At 42.6% G+C, this 20,948-nt stretch overlaps 1 protein-coding gene across 2 annotated transcripts in view; it reads left to right on the top strand.

Annotated features, from left to right (window-relative positions):
* Positions 1-19,217, top strand: part of urm1 (ubiquitin related modifier 1) — a 53,654-nt gene extending 34,437 nt beyond the window's left edge. The window contains exons 3-5 of one of the 2 annotated variants that reach the window (XM_068011850.1): positions 6,609-6,690; positions 17,560-17,608; positions 18,748-19,217. In XM_068011850.1, the coding sequence (XP_067867951.1) occupies positions 6,609-6,690; positions 17,560-17,608; positions 18,748-18,816 (200 nt within the window). In that variant the 3' untranslated portion in view covers positions 18,817-19,217. The remainder of the gene's footprint in view (positions 1-6,608; positions 6,691-17,559; positions 17,609-18,747) is intronic. The other variant, XM_068011851.1, reaches the window with a different exon arrangement.
* The last annotated feature ends 1,731 nt before the right edge of the window (positions 19,218-20,948 follow it).

A 20,948-nucleotide genomic window follows, 5' to 3' on the forward strand; every position in this document is an offset into this window, starting at 1 on the left:
CAAGAGGAGATATTAGGACAGATGACCAAAAGATTTGCCTAAGAGGTAGGTTTTAAGGAACGCCTTAAAGGAGGAGAGCGCAGTAGAGAGGCGGAGATGTTTAGAGAGGGAATTCCAGAGCAGAGACAGTGAATCAGCAGGCTGTTCAACTGTGTGGAGCATTACAGTTGAGCCGATGCCGGCTCTTGCCCAACATATCTATGAATACACTCCCACTCTCTCGCGCGCTGTCTCTCTCTCGCACGTGCGTTCTCAAGGACAGATCACTGTTTTGGAGCAGGAACCTCCTGAGTCAAGAATCACAGAGGCCAATTGTAATGCCTCATTTTAAATATATTCATTCTTGGCACGTGGCAAGGCCAGCATTTATTGTCCATCCCTAGTGATCCCTGAGAACCGCTGCAGTTCATATGGTGTTAGGTGCTCACACAGTGATGTTAGCGAGAGAATTCCAGGATTTTGACCCAGCAACAGTGAAGGAACGGCGATATATTTCTAAGTCAGAATGGTGTGTGACTTGGAGGTGGTGATTTCCCATGTGCCAGCTGTCCCAGCTAAAATCATCATGCACTGGGTACCTTGGATATTCCTGCTTTATGTAGTTAGGCACAGTAAAAGTCAGAATTTCCTTTCATGTTCATTATCCAATTATCCCATTATGAAATATGGGCATTAGATTTTCCTGTGATGCCCTACGTGGGCAAATAGCCAGCTACTGCTGATTGGCTAGGCTCACACCTGAAGCATAGGCACTGAAGAGAGAAAAAATATAAAGGATATAAAGGTACAAGAAAAGGGTTGCCAAACATTTTAAGAAGACAGTGCCCCTTTAACCCTGCTTCCTCTTTTTTATTAACTGAGTGGTTTTATTCCTTTGGGGGAAAAGTTGAATTTTTTGCTACCTTCCCTTTTATCCTTTCTGCTGTATTGCAGACAGTGTGGTGTAGGTCTGAGGAGTTTACAGTAAGCTTCTCCATCCCTCTACCCCCCACTGCGCCACAGAACAATGACTCCCCCACGAACCCTGACGACAATAAATGGGCAGCTTTTCCATAGCGACTGGGCCACAAAAGGTGATGCAGGAGTGGAATGCACGGGGGTCGGGAGTCTGAAGCCGCAGGACAGCCAGATGACCTAAGCCTTAAGGCGAGCGCCTGATAAATGACTTTTTTTAAGGAAAAGAACCCAGATAGACTGCTGTTACTCTGCGAGCATAACATGGAATGATTGTAAGTTTGTTGGGGGGGTGGAGGGGGGTGGAGTGGAGGCAGAGTGGGTGATTTTTCTGTCTGTGCGCCTGCAATTCAAAACTGGATGGAACTGGTGCACATACCCCCAGGAAGGCCCTGGCAACAACCTAGTGCTGTGTTACTACATGGGCTTTGCCTTGCACAGACAGCACAAACGCATACTGAAGTCACTGTCTTTGAATTGAAAAAAAAAGAATTTACTGAAAGTGTTTTGTTTTTTTAAAAACTTGGTTAACTGTTAAAGCCCTCTTGTGATGACCTAGCAAGCCAGTTAGCAGAGCAACTAGATTTGGGCAATAATTTCAGACCTACCTGTATTGCATGCATCTCAAGTACAGTTTAAAAAAAAAAAATTTAAAAAGTACAGGAATTCACATGCCTCTGCTGGCGACAAGGTTAATAGCTAAAGTACCAGTCCCTCTTGTTCTACTCCAGAAAGCCAGGCAGTGAAGGATAGAACTGGAGCCTAGTCGTTATAAAAGTGTGTAAGCTTTTATTTACAGAAATACACATTACAAACATGCACCTCCTAACCCAACAACCACAGTTTTTATCTGCTGCTATTTATAGGAGCACAAGTGAATCCCCATTTAATGCCCACTGCCTGAATACAATTAAATACTCAATTAATATCCAATTATAACACCTCTGTGCAGTGCTTACACTGAAGTGGAATTGAAAGACGTAAAATATTTGAATAAAGTTACTTTGTAAAAGAAATAGGTTGGCCCATTCTGCGAAAATTTTGTTTTTCTTTGTTTTCTTCCCACTCTTTGAGGTCAGAGATGTAAGCTGGGAGACTGCTCCCCACAAGTGCGTGCACACACCTGACCCTCCTTTATCTGAAAGTCTAAATGGTGACTACCAGCATCATAACCGCCCATGGGAGGTATCCCAACAAAACCCAATTCTGCCCTTACTTGATGACCGTAATCTGCCGTTAACTTGAGAAGGTCCGATGGCACTTTGCAGACAGTAAGGGAATGAACTCAAACTTTGGAGGGAAAGATTTGGAGGGGTGACCAGGATGTCTATATATTCACAATTTCCAATAGAATCACTTGACAGTGACCTTGGCTGATTTTATTTTTTGATATATATACCACCCATCATTCCCTGCTGCCCCTCCAAACAGGGATGCTGAGACCAGGTGCATTGCTATAACTCACATGTGCCACATCTTCCCTAACCCAGAATATTGAGGTCAGTTCTAGCGCCCCAGCTGCCACCTTGACTGAAGTGCGATAAACTCTGGCAGTGATCAGAGTTTAAACTTGGGTTTTGAACGTTGTCTGTGTAGCTAGATTTGCTGAGCTGCTTATTATCTTAGTTGCTGTGATGTAGGCCTTCATCAGGTGTTTGTTCATCAGTGTAAATCCCGGTAGCACAAGCTAGCAGTGAATGCTGATAGCTGGCTGAAAACTGGACCGCTGAGCAGAAACCAATATCAGCCTCAGTAGCTGGAAATATTGACAATTGAATCCCTCACTGAGCAGATCCTCTGTTTCAAACGTATTGATCCAGGGGCCTGTCGTCGGAGACTGGAGCAGTGACTCAGCTGTACAGCTTGTTGTTCAGCTCCTGAATGCCGCAACCCTGTCTGTCTCCATGCAGAAGCAAAATGCAAAACATGGGCAATTGCTTTTATGTCAGCCAGTCCGTTTGTGAACCATGGTTAGTGCAGGGTGGTGCACCAGCGCTGAAGGTGAAATGACATGCCACTTCAGCAGACTGTTTGTCTTGTACACTGGTCTTGCCACAGCCCATGTTTAAAGGGACATGAGTGATTAAGTCTGTGTTGCTGAAATTGGTCTTTCAGGAATTATGTTCTATATTTATGTTCTCTGTATGTGGTTATGACACCAGTTGCCTTAATTATCTTGTGCAATGGGCGAAATTATTCTCCAGAAAAGGTAAAACTGAGGGGCGATCAATGTTCTGAAATGGTTTGATAGGATCAATATAGAGAAGATGTTTCCACTTTCAGGGGAGATCTGAACTAGGGCCCATCAATATAAGATAGTCACTAATAAATCCAATAGTGAATTTAGGAGAAACTTCTTTGCCCAGAGAGTGGTGGGAATGTGGAACTCACTACCACAAGGAGTAGCTGAGGCAAATAACATAGATGCATTTCAGGGGAACATCAGCATGCTGCGCCCTGGAGACATCATCCGAAAACACCGCGTCAGTTTCTGTATGTCCGTTGACGACACCCAGCTCTCTCCTCTCTCGACCCCTCTTTGTCTCTAAATTGTCACACAGCTTGTCTGACATCCAGTACTGGATTGAGCAGAAGTTTCTTCCAACTAAATCTTGGGAAGGCTGAAGCCATTGTCTCTGCTGTCTGTGACAAACTCTGTTTCTGAACCACGGACTCCATCCCACTCCCTGGCAACCATTTGAGGTTCAACCACAGACTGTTCGCAGCTTTGGTGTCATATTTGACCCTGAGATGAGCTTCTGACTACACATCCACGCCATCACTAAGACCCCCTGTTTACACCTCTGTAACAGCACCCGACTCTGCCCCTCAGCATATCTACTGCTAAAACCCTCATCCATGCCTTTGTTACCTTTAGACAAGACTTTTCCAAAACACTGCTGGCTGGCTTCCCATTTTCTACCTTCCATAAACTTGAGGTCATCTAAAACTCTGCTGCCTGTATCCAAGCTCATGCCAGGTCCTGTTCGCCCATCACCTCTGTGCTCACTGACCTACATTGGCTCTCGGTAAGCAGTGCCTCGATTTTAAAGTTCTCGTCCTTTTTGTCAAATCCCTCCAGGGCCTCGCCCCTCTCTAACTCTGTACTTTCTTCCAGCTCTGCAAGCCTCCAAGGTATCTGTGTTCCTCCAATACAGGCCTCCTGAACATCCAACACCCCGATTTTAATTGCTTTGCCATTGCTGGCCATACCTTCAGCTGCCTTGACCCCAAGCTCTGGAATTCCTCCCTAAACCCCCCCTCCTCTCTACCTCCCTCCTCTTTTATGACACTCCTTAAACCCTACCTCTTTGACTAATCTTTTGGCACCTGCCCTAATATTGCCTTATGCAGCTTGGTTTGTTTGATAACGCTCCTGTGAAGCACCTCTGCATGTTTTGCCATGTTTAAGGTGCTATATAAGTACAGGTTGTTGATGCTGGATAAATACACGAGGGAGAAACAAATAGGTTATGCTGACAGGCTCAGAAGAAGAGGGGTAGGAGGAGGCTCGTGTGAAGGATAAACACCGACATGGACCTTTAAAGTTGAATGGCCTGCTACTGTGTTGTAAATACTTTGTTATTCATTGGCAATATTAGTGAGCAAACCCAGCATGTGTTTGCTAAGACTTTCCTCTGCCTGACATGTTCTTGCAAGTGTTTACCATTTTAAATGCGGTAACACCTGAATTAAAATGAAGGAAAGAGGAACAAACATTTTAAGTGCTCTTCCACTATCATCACCAGCTTTCATTTCTAGCCTATATTATTTTCTGTCAGATTGCTCCCCCTCTCATCTGAAGATATTGGAGTCTCATTTCACGTGCAGTCTCTGTGGTGCTTGAGATGCTAACGGATTAAACTGCAGTGGCAGGCTTGTGAATTTTTTGTACTTTAAAGTGTTTTTGGGATGTGTGCAATGCTGACAAAGCTGCTGCTACTGCTCATCCCTAGTCGTCCTGATAACTAGCTCACTTGGCTGTCTTAAAGGGCTTTAAGAGTTGACCACATAGTGTGGGACTGCAGGCACTTGTGGTACAGACTGGTTAGATGTGGCAGATTCCTATCTCTGAAGACCATTAATGAGCTACTTGGGTTTCTACAACAAAACTGGTCTTTTATTTTTCCTGGCACCAGTGTTCACATACTAGATCCACTAAACTCAGGACCACAAATGCCGTAGTGGGATTTGAACGCTCAACTTCTGGGTCGTCAGTCCAGTGCTGTAACCTATCCCCAGTAATGTACCACTTCCACTCAAATTACGGAAAGAGAAATCAATTGGACAGCGCCTTTGAGCCATAGAGTGAAGTGCTGACGATTACAGGTCTATCACTGGCGGTGGGATGCAATTCAAAGTAATGCTTACCCTTGGAGAGTGCAGCCTCTGTCAGATTGCGCTCCTCAATACAATTGACCTGACCTACAAAGGGAGCAACTACATTCTGTTGTGAGCCTATGAATCTGCTGTCAAGTCAAGCCGCCAAACGCAAGAAACTGGTCTTGTGTGTCTGCATTTCTCGACAATTGAGCCTGTGTATTACACAGCCAAGCTCAGCAACTCTATGGAGACTGGCACCCAGTGGCACATGTAAATAGGTGGTGGGGGAGAGGGAGCTGTCAACAGAGATCACTGTGGTTAAAGCAGACCAATAGGTGAATAATTTTTACATGTAGCAGTTCCTTATAAGAAACAAGTATATTATACAACGTTGTAACATACTGGCTTCCTCTGCAATTTCGCCCCATTACATTAAATCATCGTCTTAGTGGTACCACTAGGATGCTCATGGTACAGCATATCAGATCAAACCTGTAGTACATGTGGCAGCAGTGCTGGCACTCTGAACTCTCGCCACAGTTAACATTGTCAATAAAAACCTAAACTGATCATTCACCAAACTAACGTGCTGGTCAGAAAAGCAACAACAAGCCTGACTTACTGCAGGTTTTTTAAAATTCGTTCAGGACTAATCTATCTTGGTGGTATTCTAACCTGTTGCTTAAGTGCTTTGCGTCTTCCATCTGATATATTATTCACATGATGTTTAATTGAACTTGTACATTTTTCGCCGCCCCATTCTTTCCCTGGGCTTTCCCCAGTGAAATATTTAAATACATAAATAAGAGCTGGGGGAGAAACTGAGCAGGGTTGCTTGAATATTCAGTGCGAGATCTACAAGCTGACTTTCAATAGCGATTCCTGTCAACTGTTAGAGGCTAAGTGTCTATTCTTTATCCCCACTAATAAATGTGCCCTTTTTCTAATATGTGTATGCTGTTTCCATCTGCCACTTGGATGATTTTCTTAAATCAAAATGCTAAATTTTCCTTTCAGTTGCAGCCCTGTGATGTCTCTTCCAATGGAGTTCCCTTTGATCAGGGACTCTGTTTCCTTGAACCTATTTGGGATCCAATAGCTTGTTTTATTATTATCTGTGAAATGTTTAAAATAATCTTGTGTTTGCTGGCACTTTCTGTCGAGCTTTTCTGTTAGAAAGTCTTCCACTGGTGCTCACGCTTGGATTTCAATCTTCTAACGAAGATGCCGTGTGCACCCAAGTTGTGAAACATATGTAGTAACTGATCTTCAATTTTGCAACTTTGTAACTACTGTCTGACTACATCCCATTCTATTTTAATTGTGTTTAGGGGATATTCGGCAGCTTCTGGTATGGATCAAAAATAACTTGCTCAAAGAGCGGCCAGAACTTTTCATTCAAGGCGACACTGTGTAAGTTCAAATTTAGCTCTCAATTGATTCCTGTACATACCTGCATGGTGTATGTATGTGCACACACGTGTATATACACACGCACACACCTCAGTGAGTAATCGAACTACATAGACTGGGCTGAGCCAAGCGGGTCCCAACTCTTGCCCTTGCTCAGTCACTTGATATCAGCTGGGGCAGGGGCACCGCTATTGGCCTCAGCAGCCATGGATTAGGGAAGCATGAATTGTACTTTTTATCCTATGTGGGGTCTTTCACAGACTGTAGCTGCGGGTGAGCAAGATCAATGCTTTGTGAAGAAGAACTGAATTGGAATTCCAGGCTTGTACTTGTTGACGCTGCTCAGTGTTACCATACTGATTCACACGGTTTCTGGAATATTCTGAGTCACCATTTCCTGTGGATTTGCTGAGCAGTCTTGGCTGGAAACTTCAGTTGATTTACACAAAATTATAAACAGCCTACGAGTCCTCCCCTCCCCAGGATTAGAAGTGAGGTAAGGAAAGCAGCCAAAGTTTGCTTAACTGGCGTCAGTAACATCATGACCATCCTTGGGTCTGATCAGAGGTTTGTTTGTTCCTAAATGAGATTTTGTTTTTCTAAGTACCTTCTATCCAGATGAGGTGTCTCAATAAAGGGACATAATATTGGAGAGAAAATCAGCTGGGGTTTCCCCCACACTGACCTTTAATGACCATGACACACGGGTGGACATTAAGTAAGGACGGGATCAAAATTGAATGTGGTGCCCCCACAGTTGAATAGCTGACAGCTACTGTTCGTACATGAAGGATGGCTGCTTGAGCGAGGCACTGTTGGTTCCTTGCAGCTGTGGAACTGTGTCCCTGCATGGGTCAGACCCTTCAACAGAGAAGGAGAAAAACAAGAAGAGCCAGCACTATCACTTATAGATGGGAGAGAATTCCTGCCACTAAAATAATGGGGTTTCAAACAGTTTTTGAGAAAGGCAATTGCTTTTGTATTAAATTAAAAAAAAAATTATACCAGTGACCCCTCTTAATAATTTTCACCAGGGATGGTGGTGGTGGCAGGGGTGGTTTCAATCTTTACGCGAATTTTGGGTCCTTTCTTGATATAGGCTAGAATTGAGGGCCCCCCAACAATCATTTCCCATCAATGTTAAAAGTCTAGTGCACTGTAACAACACACACCCTTGCCTGTATTATGTTGGCTGTCTCTCTTGATTGCCTAGTTTAAATTTTCACATCTATTTAAACAAGTCAGTGTATGGATATTTTAAATGCAAGAGAGGTGCTGTCTGTCGTGCTCTTACAGGTCACACATAATGCAGATTGTTACCCTCAGGGCCTCTGCAGTCTTTCTATCCACGAGGGGTTATGGTCCCTTGGTTTAATAACAGCCTCCTGCAGAATACCCCAATCTCTGCTCCCTATCCAGATATTTTAAGAAACATATCGAGGAATTTCTAAAATGAAACGATGCTACAAGTACATTGGAAGAAAAAAAAAATTCTAAGTATCACAGCTTAAGCCATTCTGGTCCATGTCTTGATTTGGACTTTGGAGAGGGGAAAACATGGCAGTTCTGACCATTTGAGTGTTTATCATAATGCTGTGCTTTTCACAGATTTCTGTTTGAGGGACTCCTGAAAATATCGGCACGCTCCCAGGGATTGGGACCCCTCCTGCAAATATCGGCACGCTCCCAAAAACCCCTTCCAAATATTGATGGGACTCCTGTACCACAGTTCAGGGACCCACAATCCTGTCTTCTAAAGCCAGTGTCAGCAACCCAAAAGGCAAACCATGTCATCATTGCAGGGAATATTTTTAATAATATACAGTGATAGCGATAACAAACTAAATTTTGTTGATTAACTAAAGACCAATGGACACAAGCCTGGTAACTCCAGGGAGCCCTTGAGATCACCTCACAGAATCAGTAGGATCTGAGGATCCTGGTTTGAAATCCTATCTTTTACAACAGATACCTTTACATAGCTTCTGCTTAGCTGAGAAAATAATAATCGCTGGATATTTATAACCATGACCAGAGTTTATCAGAGCACACTGTGGTAAGCAGCACTGTTAGAAGGGAGTGTTATATGAGGCTCTGTCTTAGTGAGGGAATCATAGACAATTTGTGTTCCATCAGATCTGGTGACACAGTGTTGGAGGTCGAGCAGCAAGGGGTAACTGTGTGCCATGAATATTTAATGTTTCTCATTATTTTCTCTATCTTAACTCGGTATTTGTTATTAAATTTGGTGGGGACGTTAGAAATTCAGCTTCACTTATAGGTCCCTTTGTGCTGAATATTTATTTGTGCGTGGGTGCTTCTTAATTAGACTTGACTGAACTTTTAACCTGTAATGTTTATGCTGTATTCTGCTGACAGCTTTTTCCCCTAAAGGTATCGTCTCTAGCATCATAAGCAATAAAGACTCTGCACACTCACTATAAAGCTAAAAAATGCTCAAAACTGTTATTCTGAGGCCCTGCTATTAATCCCCTCCAATCACTGGTGCAGTGTTTAGTGTGACACTGAGAGTCATTCTGGTTCCAGCTTTGATCCTTGGCCTCTGCTGACCTCAAGTTAGGAGATGCTTCATTTGGCCTCAGTGGCCCAAGATAGGGAGCAAGAATGATCACCGAGGGTTCCCAGTCCTGACTTCCATCAAGTGACATTTACCACAAAGTACCGAATCGAAAGAAAGAACTCACAATTATACAGTGCCTTTCATAACCTCCGGATGTCCCAAGATGCTTTACAGTCAAAGCGTATATAATGTAGGAAATATGGCAGCCAATTTGTGCACAGCAAGCCCCCACAACAGCAATGTGGTAATGACCAGATAATTGGTTGAAGGCTAAATATTGGCCAGGACACTGGAGGATAACTCCCCTGCTCTTCAAATTAGTGCCTTGGGATCTTTTACATCCACCTGGGCTACAGATGGACGACGCTTCCAACAGTGCAGCACTCCCTCAGTGCTGCAGTGAAATGCCAGCCTGGATTTTGTGCTCCGGTCTGTGTGTGAATGTCAGGTGAGGCCAGTAGCTGTAATACCCTCTACGGAGGAGCAGCCTGCTGGCACTCAGTCTGGGCTCACTGAATGACAAGGGGGTAGGTACTGGAAGGCTTGTGTCTCCTGTGAAACTGAAACCCAGGACGAGTCAGCACTTTGAAGAGAAGAAGGAAGGGAGAGGCAATGTAATGGTAATGCCACTGAACTAGTAATCCAGAGGCCTCGGCTAATGCCCTGGGGACACAGGTTCAAATCCCACCGCGGTGACTAGTGGAACTTAAAATCAACTAATTAATAAATTCAATTAACTAATAAAAAAAATCTGGAATTGAAAGTTAGTCATGAAACTATCATTGATTATCATAAAGACCCATGTGACTCCAGACCCACAGTAATGTGGTTGACTCTTAACTGCCCTCTGAAATGGCCTAGCAAGCCAGTCAATTCAAGGACAATTAGGGATGGGTAACAAATGCTGACCATGCCAGCGACGCCCACATCCCATGAAAAGAATTTTAAAAATTGCAAATTGTCTGACTTTTTTTTTTTAAAAAAGCTTATTTGCCACCTCCTACTCTCAAAATCCTGAACTCCACTGCTGTCAGAATGCATGATGTGCTGCAGCAGTTTTCAGCTACTGTCTGGCCCTCAGGATCTGCTTTAAAATTCAGGACACACCAAACGGCTTGAAGTGTGCAATGCTCCTATTTTGAGGAAGACAATTAAAGTGTGCTGAAGATCAAACTGCTTTTCCATCCAGCTTTGATCATTAACTGATGTACTGATGCTTTCCCTTTGTAGACATGCTTTAAATTAATAGCTCTGATAGCATGTCCAAGTGTCACTTTAATGTGCTTCTCCTCTGTTTGTGTGCACTGCCAAGCAACTGCTCCCATCTTACTTGTGTGAGATTTAGTGATTATAGTGGTGACTGCATAATGAACTAAAGGGGATGGTGGCTCTATGGGCAAGTGTTGCCGTTCATTACTTGCCCATTGAGCACTTCTCTGGGTCTCATGCTACTTTTATTTGCACTTATACGGAGCTAGGTTGCTGAGGAGACTTTGGAAAGTGGGGAAAGATAGTGCCAGGGCAGAAGGCTTTAAGAAGAGGTTGAGTGCGAGGAAGTGATGGCTGATGACTCTGCCACTGATGGGTGCAAAGCCAAGGAGCAGGTTTGTATAGTCCAGTGACAAAGAAGTGGAAGAAACAAGCATAAACTTGGGGGCAACAGAGGTTGTTGAGGTAGGTTGGGCAAGGCCGTGTAGGAATTTGTAAATGAGAATAGGAATGGCATTTGAGAGGACATTATGATCAAACTGATCAGACCGCACCTTGCATGCTGCACACAGTTCTGGTCACCAAGACACAAGGGAGACTTTTGAGTGTTGGAGATAGTGCGGAGAAGAACCACAAGGCTGATCACGTGTCAGGGCTCTGAGAAGATTGGAGGAACTTGTGGCTTTTCAGCCTGTAGAGAGGTGTCCATCTTATAGTGGTCTTTAAGGTAGTAAAGTCTGGGTACTGCCTGTGTGGAGTTTGCAAGTTCTCCCTGTGTCTGCATTGGTTTCCTCCGGGTGCTCCGGTTTCCTCCCACAAGCCAAAAGACTTGCAGGTTAATAGGTAAATTGGCCGTTATAAATTGCCCCTAGTATAGGTAGGTGGTAGGGGAATATAGGAACAGGTGAGGATGTGGTAGGAATATGGGATTAGTGTAGGATTAGTATAAATGGGTGGTTGATGGTCGGCACAGACGCGGTGGGCCGAAGGGCCTGTTTCAGTGCTGTATCTTTAAATCTAAAAAATCTAAATAGAATGGAAAATGTTCATTCTGAAAATTAAACCAAAGGGGACTGGTTTAAAGTAGTGAAAGGCAAATTTTGGATTATATCAGGAGTTTGTTCTTCCCACAAGTGATATATTTGGAATTGACTTGTTCATTGAGTATGAAGAGCTGATTGGCTGCTGCAGTGGGAGGACTTGAGTCTTTAGATGGATGAACTAAGATGGAGCATAATTGTAATCTTATGAAATCAATCTCTTGGGAATGGGGAGCTAGTACAAGTGGGAGGAGGAAGTGATGAGTGAACAGGGCTTAATACAGGATAGGATGTAGGAGGGATTTAGTAGCAGGATAGCAGGTGGGTGGGGTTTAGTGTGGAATAAGATGTTGGGGCTTAGTACAGGATGGGATGTGGACGGGACTTAATACGCAAAAGGATGCAGACGGTGGAGTTTGGAAGGTGCAGAGTGGAAAAAGGGAGCTCTGGGATGTTTTATTCACAATTGTTCATCTTTTAAATATGTCCACAGCTTCTGACAGCAGCTAGGACAGATCCACTGGAGTGACATACTTTAAATTTGCATTTCTAAAGTGAAATCTTATCAATTATGTTATATCAATTTGTGTTAAATAGATGAATAAGGATAAAACATGGAATGCCTGGGGGAGATGGGGGTGTGAGGTTTTCCAGTGCTAAATACACCAAGTCATGAGAGACTCAGCCACGTAGATTAGGAAAGACCCTGGTTCGCCCCAGGCCTCTGCTAGGTTTGCTAATTTTAGCTGTGATAGGGTTCTAAACATTCAGGAGTTTAAGGAGGGGGGGGGAATCAGTCAGGGCTCCCATAGCCAATTGCTTTCACATCTGGAAAGTTTGTGGTTTGTACATTGGGTGGGAACAAGACTGGGTTTTACAGTGATATCAGAGGGCATCTGGTGTAATGAGCGAGGAGGCAGCACTTTGAGGACAATTGTAAGGTAATTAATAAAATTTTTCTGCAAGTTCTGCAATCAATGTAGATTATCTCCTGACAGGGTTCTATATTACAGCATTATTACTCATGCACCAAACCTCATCAGCAGCTTGTCTGAACCAGTAAAGCACAATGCAATTGACAGTCCTTCAGTAAAATGCAACAACTATTTAAAAAGAATCAACAGAAAGTTGTGTGTATTGTTGTAAACATTTTATTTTTAAAAGGTAGTTAGGAATGTTTTACAACAGAACAAAAATAATTAGTGATCTACCTGATTGGCTCAGTGTATTCACTGATTGAACTGACAGACTTGGTAAGGGGAGCAGATTTGAACCCTGGTCAAAGCTGTTCTCGGCTGGGCCTGTGGTTGGGACATTGCAATTGTTTTCCACATTCCTGGACTCGAGGCAGGAAAATGGGATACGGTTCCCATTCCTGATTGTTATCCAGTTGCTTGTGTGTGTTTGTATGTGTCTCCTCCCTCATTTCAAAAGCGTCCTTAAAAAAAAACCCTTCTCGCTATGGGGATTAGAGTCAAGGAAATAGGAAAATAGAATAATTCCCGAGTCCCTCTTGTAAGCTTCCATGTATCTTGCTTCGGAGAAGCCTCGGTGCCTCTCTTCTCTGTATAACAGTGCGTGGAGTGAGAACCTGAGAGAGGGAGGAAAATACATTAAATATGAAAATGCAAGAAGCAAAATTGAAAAATGGAGGGGCTGTCTTGATGACCCATCGGGTAAAATGCACCATTGGTCCAATACTGAGAGCCCCAGATCACAGCATCATAAACTGTGTACCTTTGAGAGATGAATGAAGCTTGGTAATGACGGGGTTGTGAATTGAACTGGATCAATTGAGGAATTGGTGCAACTGAATCAGTTTCTTCTTAACCTCTCTGGCAATTCAGTAACAAAACAGCAATAATCATACAACAAAATGACACTTGCAAAAATAGCTTAGGAGACTGAAGCCAGGCAATGAGCTGCAGTGTGGTCAGCTGGGATCTGACACCCACACAAGAGGAGCCCGACGACAAAACCAACAAGTGACCATTCGACAAGTCAATACGAGGGCAAAATATCAAAGTTAAATATAAATATAATTGTCAAATGCATGGACTGTGAACAGTGAACTCTACTCATGCTGAGCGGAGTTTAAACAAGACACGAGCATTATGGCTAATTTTGGAGTTAATATTGTCATGATTGCTGCTATTTTAATAGGGGGAAATTATGGGGTGTCATTTGATGTAGCACTGTTCCAATACACTGTGATGGAAGCCAACAGCCACATCTCACCAATGTCCCGTCCACAGGGCAGAACATTATGGGAGAGATCACATAATATATGGCATTGGGAGATCTTAAAAGGGCAATGGGAGTGTAGCAGGTAATTGTAAAAAACTCAAAAAAAAATGCTTCAAAATAATTATAGACTTTAAATGGGTGGCCTACAGTTGATAACCAAGTCTTTGTGCTATGGTTGCTTGACAAAATTTTTTGAATTACCAGGATATTACCACCTTCGCCAACACCTAATCCCTCAACCAATACCACTTAAAAACAGATTAATTGGTCATTTATCAAATTGGTTGTGGGAACTTCCTGTGTGCAAGTTGGTTGCTGTGTTTGCCTAACCTATAACAGTGACTGCACTTCAGAGGTACTTCATTGGCTGTGAAGCACCTTGTGACAACCTGAGGATGTGAAAGGTGCTGTAGAAATGGAGGTTCATTCGTTCGTTCTTTGCCTACTCCATTCAAATAAAATTCTGACGTGTTCTGCCTACCTTCCCATCGGTCATTCCCCCATCTAATACTGCTCTCGATGGACATCATGTAACATTCTGCCAGAAAGTACATGCGTTTGGAGGTCAAGGTGAAACTGAGATGCGGAGTCTCCTGTAGTTGAATAGTCCACAGACACTTGGCTGTTGAGATTCTCCAATGAATAATGGCTGCTTGCAATGAGGTATGCAACAGTAACCTGCCAAAGAACCAAAACCTAGAGAAGGTGAGAATATTGGCAAGAAAGAGAATTTTTAAAATTGAGGTTGGGGCAGGGAGCGAGTGGGAAATCAGGCAGCATGTATAGAGTTAAAATTTTAATGTGAAATTATTAAAACTAGTGTTGAACATTATACCTGTGCGGATTTTTCAGGCTTAATTTTGAATTCCAGTATAATTTTAACAACCTGCACAATATACAACCCCTGCTGAAACAAGTTACATTACACATCCAGTGCTGTTATATTCATCACTCCGAGCAATGAACTTATATACCTGAATACTCTCTGTGCAACATATAAGATTGACTGGCGGGAAAAGACTAACTGGTCCTTCAAGCCTGGCCCACATCATGATGGCCTGAGCACCATAGCTAGACACTTCCCACTCCCTCCCAGTGTCACGTAATTTCCCGGGAGAGGCAAAAAAAACACGGGAAAAGTAATCTGGAAATTTCCCTCCAATCCCCTCAGGCGATCAAAATCAGTCCCAGATGATCACCGAGACTAAGCATTATCTAGAAAGATGCTTGCCTTCTGTTGGATGCAATCTCTGCCCCAGTCACGAATCTATATCTCCCTGTGGATACTGATGACGCTAGAACAGATTAATGCCAGTGACAGGACTCATTATGGAACCTCATCACCACGGCAACTGCCTAAAAGTGTGCTGTCTTGTGAGCAGTTTGTTTCAAAGTTGTGATTGCGCTTTAGTTTTTCTGGCATCAGACTGACCCCAGTTTCAGGGGAAGGCTTGTACAAGTAGCAATTGTGGATGGGGAAACAAACAGCAGGCTACAGCTAGAGAAGGTGGCAGAGCAGTTTGCAGTGCTCCATGCTGTTGTTGGCAGTCTTCTCTATTTGCCAGCAGTTCTGTAGCTCCGACTGCACAGGGAAGGAAACACTGGGGCCCACACCACTGGTAACATTATTTTGAGTTCGGTTAACCAGGTGTGATGCAACAACAACTTGCAATTATACAGCGCCTACACTGTTGTAAAATGTCCCAAAGCATTTCACGAGAGCATGATCAAACAAAGTTGGACACTGAGCCACCTAAGAAAATAATCGGAAAATAACAAAAGCTTGGTCAAATAGATAGGTTTTAAGGAGTGTCTTGAAGGAGGAGGGAGGGGTTTAGGGAGGGAATTCCAGAGCTTAGGTCCTTGACAGATGAAAGTATGGCCAGCAACAATGAAGCAATGAATATTAGGGATGTACAAGAGGCCAGTATTGGAAGAACGCAGGTATCTTGGAGGGTTATCGGGCTGGTGGAGGTTTCAGAGATAGGAGAGGCAAGGTCATGGCGGAATTTGAAAACGGAGATGAGAATTTTATATTTGAGGCATTGCCAGTCCAGGAGCCGATGTAGATTAGCAAGCACAGGGATGATGGCTGAATGGGACTTGGTGCGAGTTATGATTACGGGTTGCAGAGCTTTGGATGAGCTCAAGAAAACGGAGGGTGTAAGATGGGAGACCAACCAAGAGAGCATTGGAATAGTCAAGTCTAGATGTAACAAGGGCATGGATGAGGGTTTTAGCAGCAGATGAACTGAGACAGGGGTGGAGTTGGGCGAGATTATCGAGGTAGGCTGTCTTGGTGATGGCACAATAGGAGGTCGGAAGCTCATATCGGAGTCATGTAGGCTGCTAAGGTTGTGAACAGCCTGTCTCCGCCTCAGACAAGTGGCCAGGGAGAGGGATGGAGTTAGAGGCTAGGGAACAGTATCTGTGGTGGGGACCGAAGACGATGGCTTTGGTTTTCCCGGTATTTAGTTAGAAGAAATTTCTGCTCATTCAGTATGGAATACTGCAGGTATTCAACATTTAAGTCTCAAACTAGCAACTGAGATCAGTAGGATAGTCGATAGATAGAGTTCAAATCCCACTGTAGAGACTTGAACACACAATCTAGGCTGGCATTTCACGACTGGAGGTACTGTCTTTTGGATGAGATGTTAAACTGAGGTCCTGACTGCCCCCTCAAGTGGACATAAAAGATCCCATTGCACTATTTTGAGGAGTAGGGGAGTTCAACCTGGTGTCCTGGCCAATATTTATCCCTCGACCAACATTATTAAAGCAGATGATCTGGTCATTATCACGTTCCTGTCTGTGGGAGCTTACTGTGTGTAAATTGGCTGCCACGTTTCCTATATAACAACAAACGTATTTCATTGGTTGTAAAGCACTTTGGGATGTCTTGAGGTCATGAAAGGTGCTTTATAAATGCAAGTTTTTATTTTCTTAGTTGAGCATTAAGACTGCTTCGACTGTTTATATTAAAAGCTATGTCTCTGATATTAGGCCTATCAATGTACAAATGTGTCTAATATAAATGCAGGACAGAGCCTACAAGAGTATCTAACACTTCTAGGAATCTCAGACATTAATATGTCACTTCCAAATAGTCTATTTGCAATTTTTTAAAAAAAACTTGGGTGTTCTTGCCAGTGAGGAGAGAAGCAGTAACACCCCATTGTGGAGTTCTGTCATTTTCATGTTGCTGTCGTGCACTTTGCACCATTGCCCCTTTACATTGGCTGTCTTCCCATACTAACAGCGACCCTTTCATAATTTTTAAAAATAAATTCAACAGCAATGGGATTATGAAACTTTTATATTCCTTTTCAGGAAGTTGTTTGTAAATTCTAAACCTCCCCTTTCCACCCCCTCCCAACCATCTCCTCTCTCCAACCACCCACCCACCCAAACCTCCTCCCCTCCCCAGCTATTAATTTGTGTAACACAGAATGGACAGATTAACACTCCGATGATGATGTAGGCCTGTGCCGGGGTCAACCACTGAACAAGATGTATATATTTTAACCCTAATTCCCCTTTTAAAAATGCAGCTTTAAGTTGCAGAGATCAATTGATCGGCTCAGAAATGAACCAAACATTACTGGCCATTTGGAAAAGGCGAAAGTGATTGAAATTCACCAGTAAATTCAACGAATGTATCAGTAGCCCGTCCCACACCCCACACATATACACTATCTACTGCTAGATTAAATATATTTACCTTGCAGTGTATCAAGAACAGGAGCCGCCTGATGACTGACCTCTCTTGCTGCTTCCTTGTCTTTCTAGGAGGCCGGGCATTCTGGTTCTAGTGAACGATGCCGATTGGGAATTAATGGTTGGTATCAAAGATTCCGATTCGATTTCGCTAACAATGCATTTCCATACGTCTTAACTTGTTCGCTTAAATCCGGGGCGAGTGATTCTTAAAAGTTAAGAGGACAGCCGTAAGAATCTCTAGTGGATGTGTTCAGTGTGTTAACTGAAAAGTAGAAACAGCTTTCTCGTTACTGTTTAACATGTGATACAATCATTACATTAGACAACTAAACCAAACGGATTTTTTTTGGAACTAGCTCGGCAAGTGTTTTTCTTTTTCCCCCCTTCCCCCAAAAGCATTTTGCTCGTGAAATATTTATTCCTTTTGTCCCAAGTACCTGTTAAATGGAAATGCAATGGTCTGGGCACAGGACTTGTCAGTTCCTATTGTAGGAATAGTGAGTAAACCACGCATTTTAACACAATATTATGTTTGCTCCATTGTAGAAAAAGGATGACCATAGTTAGAAGCAGTTTTGTTTACTGAACTGCACTGTTTTTCTTTGAATAAATAATTGCAAGGAATATCCCTCCATTTTATATTCCCAAGTAGAAAATGGCTGCTCTCACAATCCCACTTTATTTAGTTAGGGCTGAATAGCGTTGTAATGAATTGATTTTTTCTGGGAGGAAAGAGTGGGAGTGGATTTTTTTTTTTAACTCCCTTTCCTCGCGGTCTGTCTGTGGATTTCAGGTGTTTTTTTTCCCCCCACACGTTTTCAATCTGGAGGTGCTCACAGAGGGAGCTCTGATCCAATTTAAGTTGGAAGTTAATCCTTCACCTTTTTACAACAATTTTTGGAATTAAAAAATGTGGGAAAATAAAAGTTTGTTGCACTGGAATTAACCGCGCTTTACTGGCCATTTTGAAAATGCGAGATTGATTGAAATTGACCAATGTATTCAGTGAATGAGGGAAAAGGAGTACTATCAAACTCTGCAAGAGGGTGAGAATGAAATCCAGTGAAATATTAAGCGATAAATCCCATTATCTCTGGATAGTCGACCGAGAGGCGAGCCTCAGTCCGTTTTAACGAATATTTTGAGATTAGAAAATGCTATTGTAAATAGGTGAAGGAATTAATTGATTTATACTGATTGTACATTCAGTAACGATCAGTTTAACTGGTGTTTCCCTCCTGTCTTTGTTTTGGGTAGGGCCAGTTGGATTACACACTGGAGGATCGCGACAACATTGTGTTTATATCAACTTTGCATGGTGGTTAAAGCAACGTCGTTTTTTTTTAAAGTGGAGAGATTCTGGAACATAATCTAACCGTGGCTTCTTGATACCGAAGCGGTTCTTGTAGTTATCCGGCTCGCTCCTTGTAATGTACAAATCGTTTGACCCGCAGTACATTAGGATTACCGACAAGACTGAGAAAATTAGTGTTTTAAGTATAGATTGTGAGCTGTAAAATAAAATAAGCTTCTATGATCCTTAAAGTCCTTAATCCCTACTTTAAAAAAGAAATTCCGACATATTATGTAGGCAGGAACGGTGTATGTTTTAACATAATCGAGTCAATCCATAGAGACCTGAATTTTGCTCTGTGTTAAAATGTCTTTTATAAGATTATTTTCGATTGTGATCATTTTCTTTGTATAAAATTGATATTAAATCATGACTCTTGCGTTTGAATCTTGCATTCAATTTATCCTGGGGTGGCCTTTCACTTCAGGCCTTTTTTTTTTTAAGTATTCCCCTCTTATTTTTTCCCCCAAACACCTTCCAAATTTTTAACTCAGCACTGGAAGTAAAGCGGTGAAGGACAATTTGCTGATCTATGATTATAGACTCCGGTGAACGGACATTCTTTAAACCATTTCCCTTCTGATCACGGGTACAAATCTGTGGCGTGATATAACGGAGCATTTCCAATCGAGTTCTTTCAAATGCCTATATTAGTGTGAACAAGCCCGTCAGACACCTGCCTTAATCGCAAATTTCACAGAACATGCTTGAAGGTTTCTGAAAGATTGAGGGTGCTACACTTTTTAAACAGTACATGTTATGGTGTTGATACATCAATATCGGCTGAAAAATAAGAGTTAAACCAAATGCAAGAAAAAAGTGGGGAGGAAAAACAGGTGTGATTCCTGCCATTAAGTTTTGTAGCAGTCAATTATTTTTTAAAATTTTGTACAGATCATAAGCGTCACGACAGAAAATCCTCGTTGGCGGAACAGTTGTCTATACAAAAACGTATATACAAAAAAAACTAACGATTTATCGAATGAAAGGATAGATCTGAACGAAATTACCTCACATGCTGCTCCTAGCTTTGGCCCAAATTTAAAGGGAACCTTACGACTGTTTAATAAGAAATAATTTAAACTGTATTATTTTATATTCATGTTTTTTAATTACCCCTTTTTTCACAGACAATCCCTCCCTCAGGAAACAAATCTAACCAAAACTGTGTTGCTGGTTGTTATTGCCGTTCGAGTGTCGTGTGGGTTCAGAATTTACCTGTTCCTCCTCCTCTTAGCAGCAAACGTGTTTTCAAAATTCGACAAATCCCATTCGTTACTTCTTGAGGTCGAGTAGAGTTTTTTTCCCCCCCGGCTGCAGGTGCTCTTAATTAAATCTGCTTTCTTATTTTTCTCTCGTTCTGGTCAAAAACTGGCTTTCGAAAAAAAAAACAAATCTATATATTTTCTCCTTGTTTTATCGCTGGAGACGAAAGATGAATATGAAAATCCAGCTACGGATGTCCATCCACAATTCTCGGGGTCCGAGATGGAAAAGCACAAGAATTGCGTTTGGACAATCAATAGCGAGAATTTCTAGGCGGTTTTTTTCCCCCCTCTCTCTCCCGGAGGCAGCAACTCCCGTCTTCAATACACACACACAAAATAACATTTTCAGCAGATCTGCTGACCAACGCACACTCCCGTCAATTTGCATCTCTCCTGGTTTGTGATTCCAACAAACCCGGAGACTGAAGAATCAAACTGCACAATGTTTTTTTCCCCCAAACACACTGCAGGCAATTCATAAATATAGCGCTCCGCCAGACATGTGTTCATTTTAACAATAAGGACCGCATCATCCTGACCATCTTCGTGTCAACACAATTTTGTTTTTTTTTTGCAAATGCATACATTAAAAAATACGAATTCTCTTTTTTTTTAAAAAAGATAAGAGAAAAGCGGTATCTCAGTTCCAACATTTGAAGGCTAACATCGGTCATGGTTGCAGCAGCCATACATAACGCACCACAGACACACACAAAAACCTGTAAAACGCTATAAAAAGGGGGAGGGGGATCTGGATTATTCTCCTCTCTTAAAGCATCGGTATTCCCGGTATTCCGATTCTTCCCTCCAACTGAGGTGCCATCTCAGGCGCTTGG

The sequence above is a fragment of the Heterodontus francisci genome, chromosome 32 (assembly GCF_036365525.1).
Source record: "Heterodontus francisci isolate sHetFra1 chromosome 32, sHetFra1.hap1, whole genome shotgun sequence".
Classification (NCBI taxonomy): Eukaryota; Metazoa; Chordata; class Chondrichthyes; order Heterodontiformes; family Heterodontidae; genus Heterodontus; species Heterodontus francisci.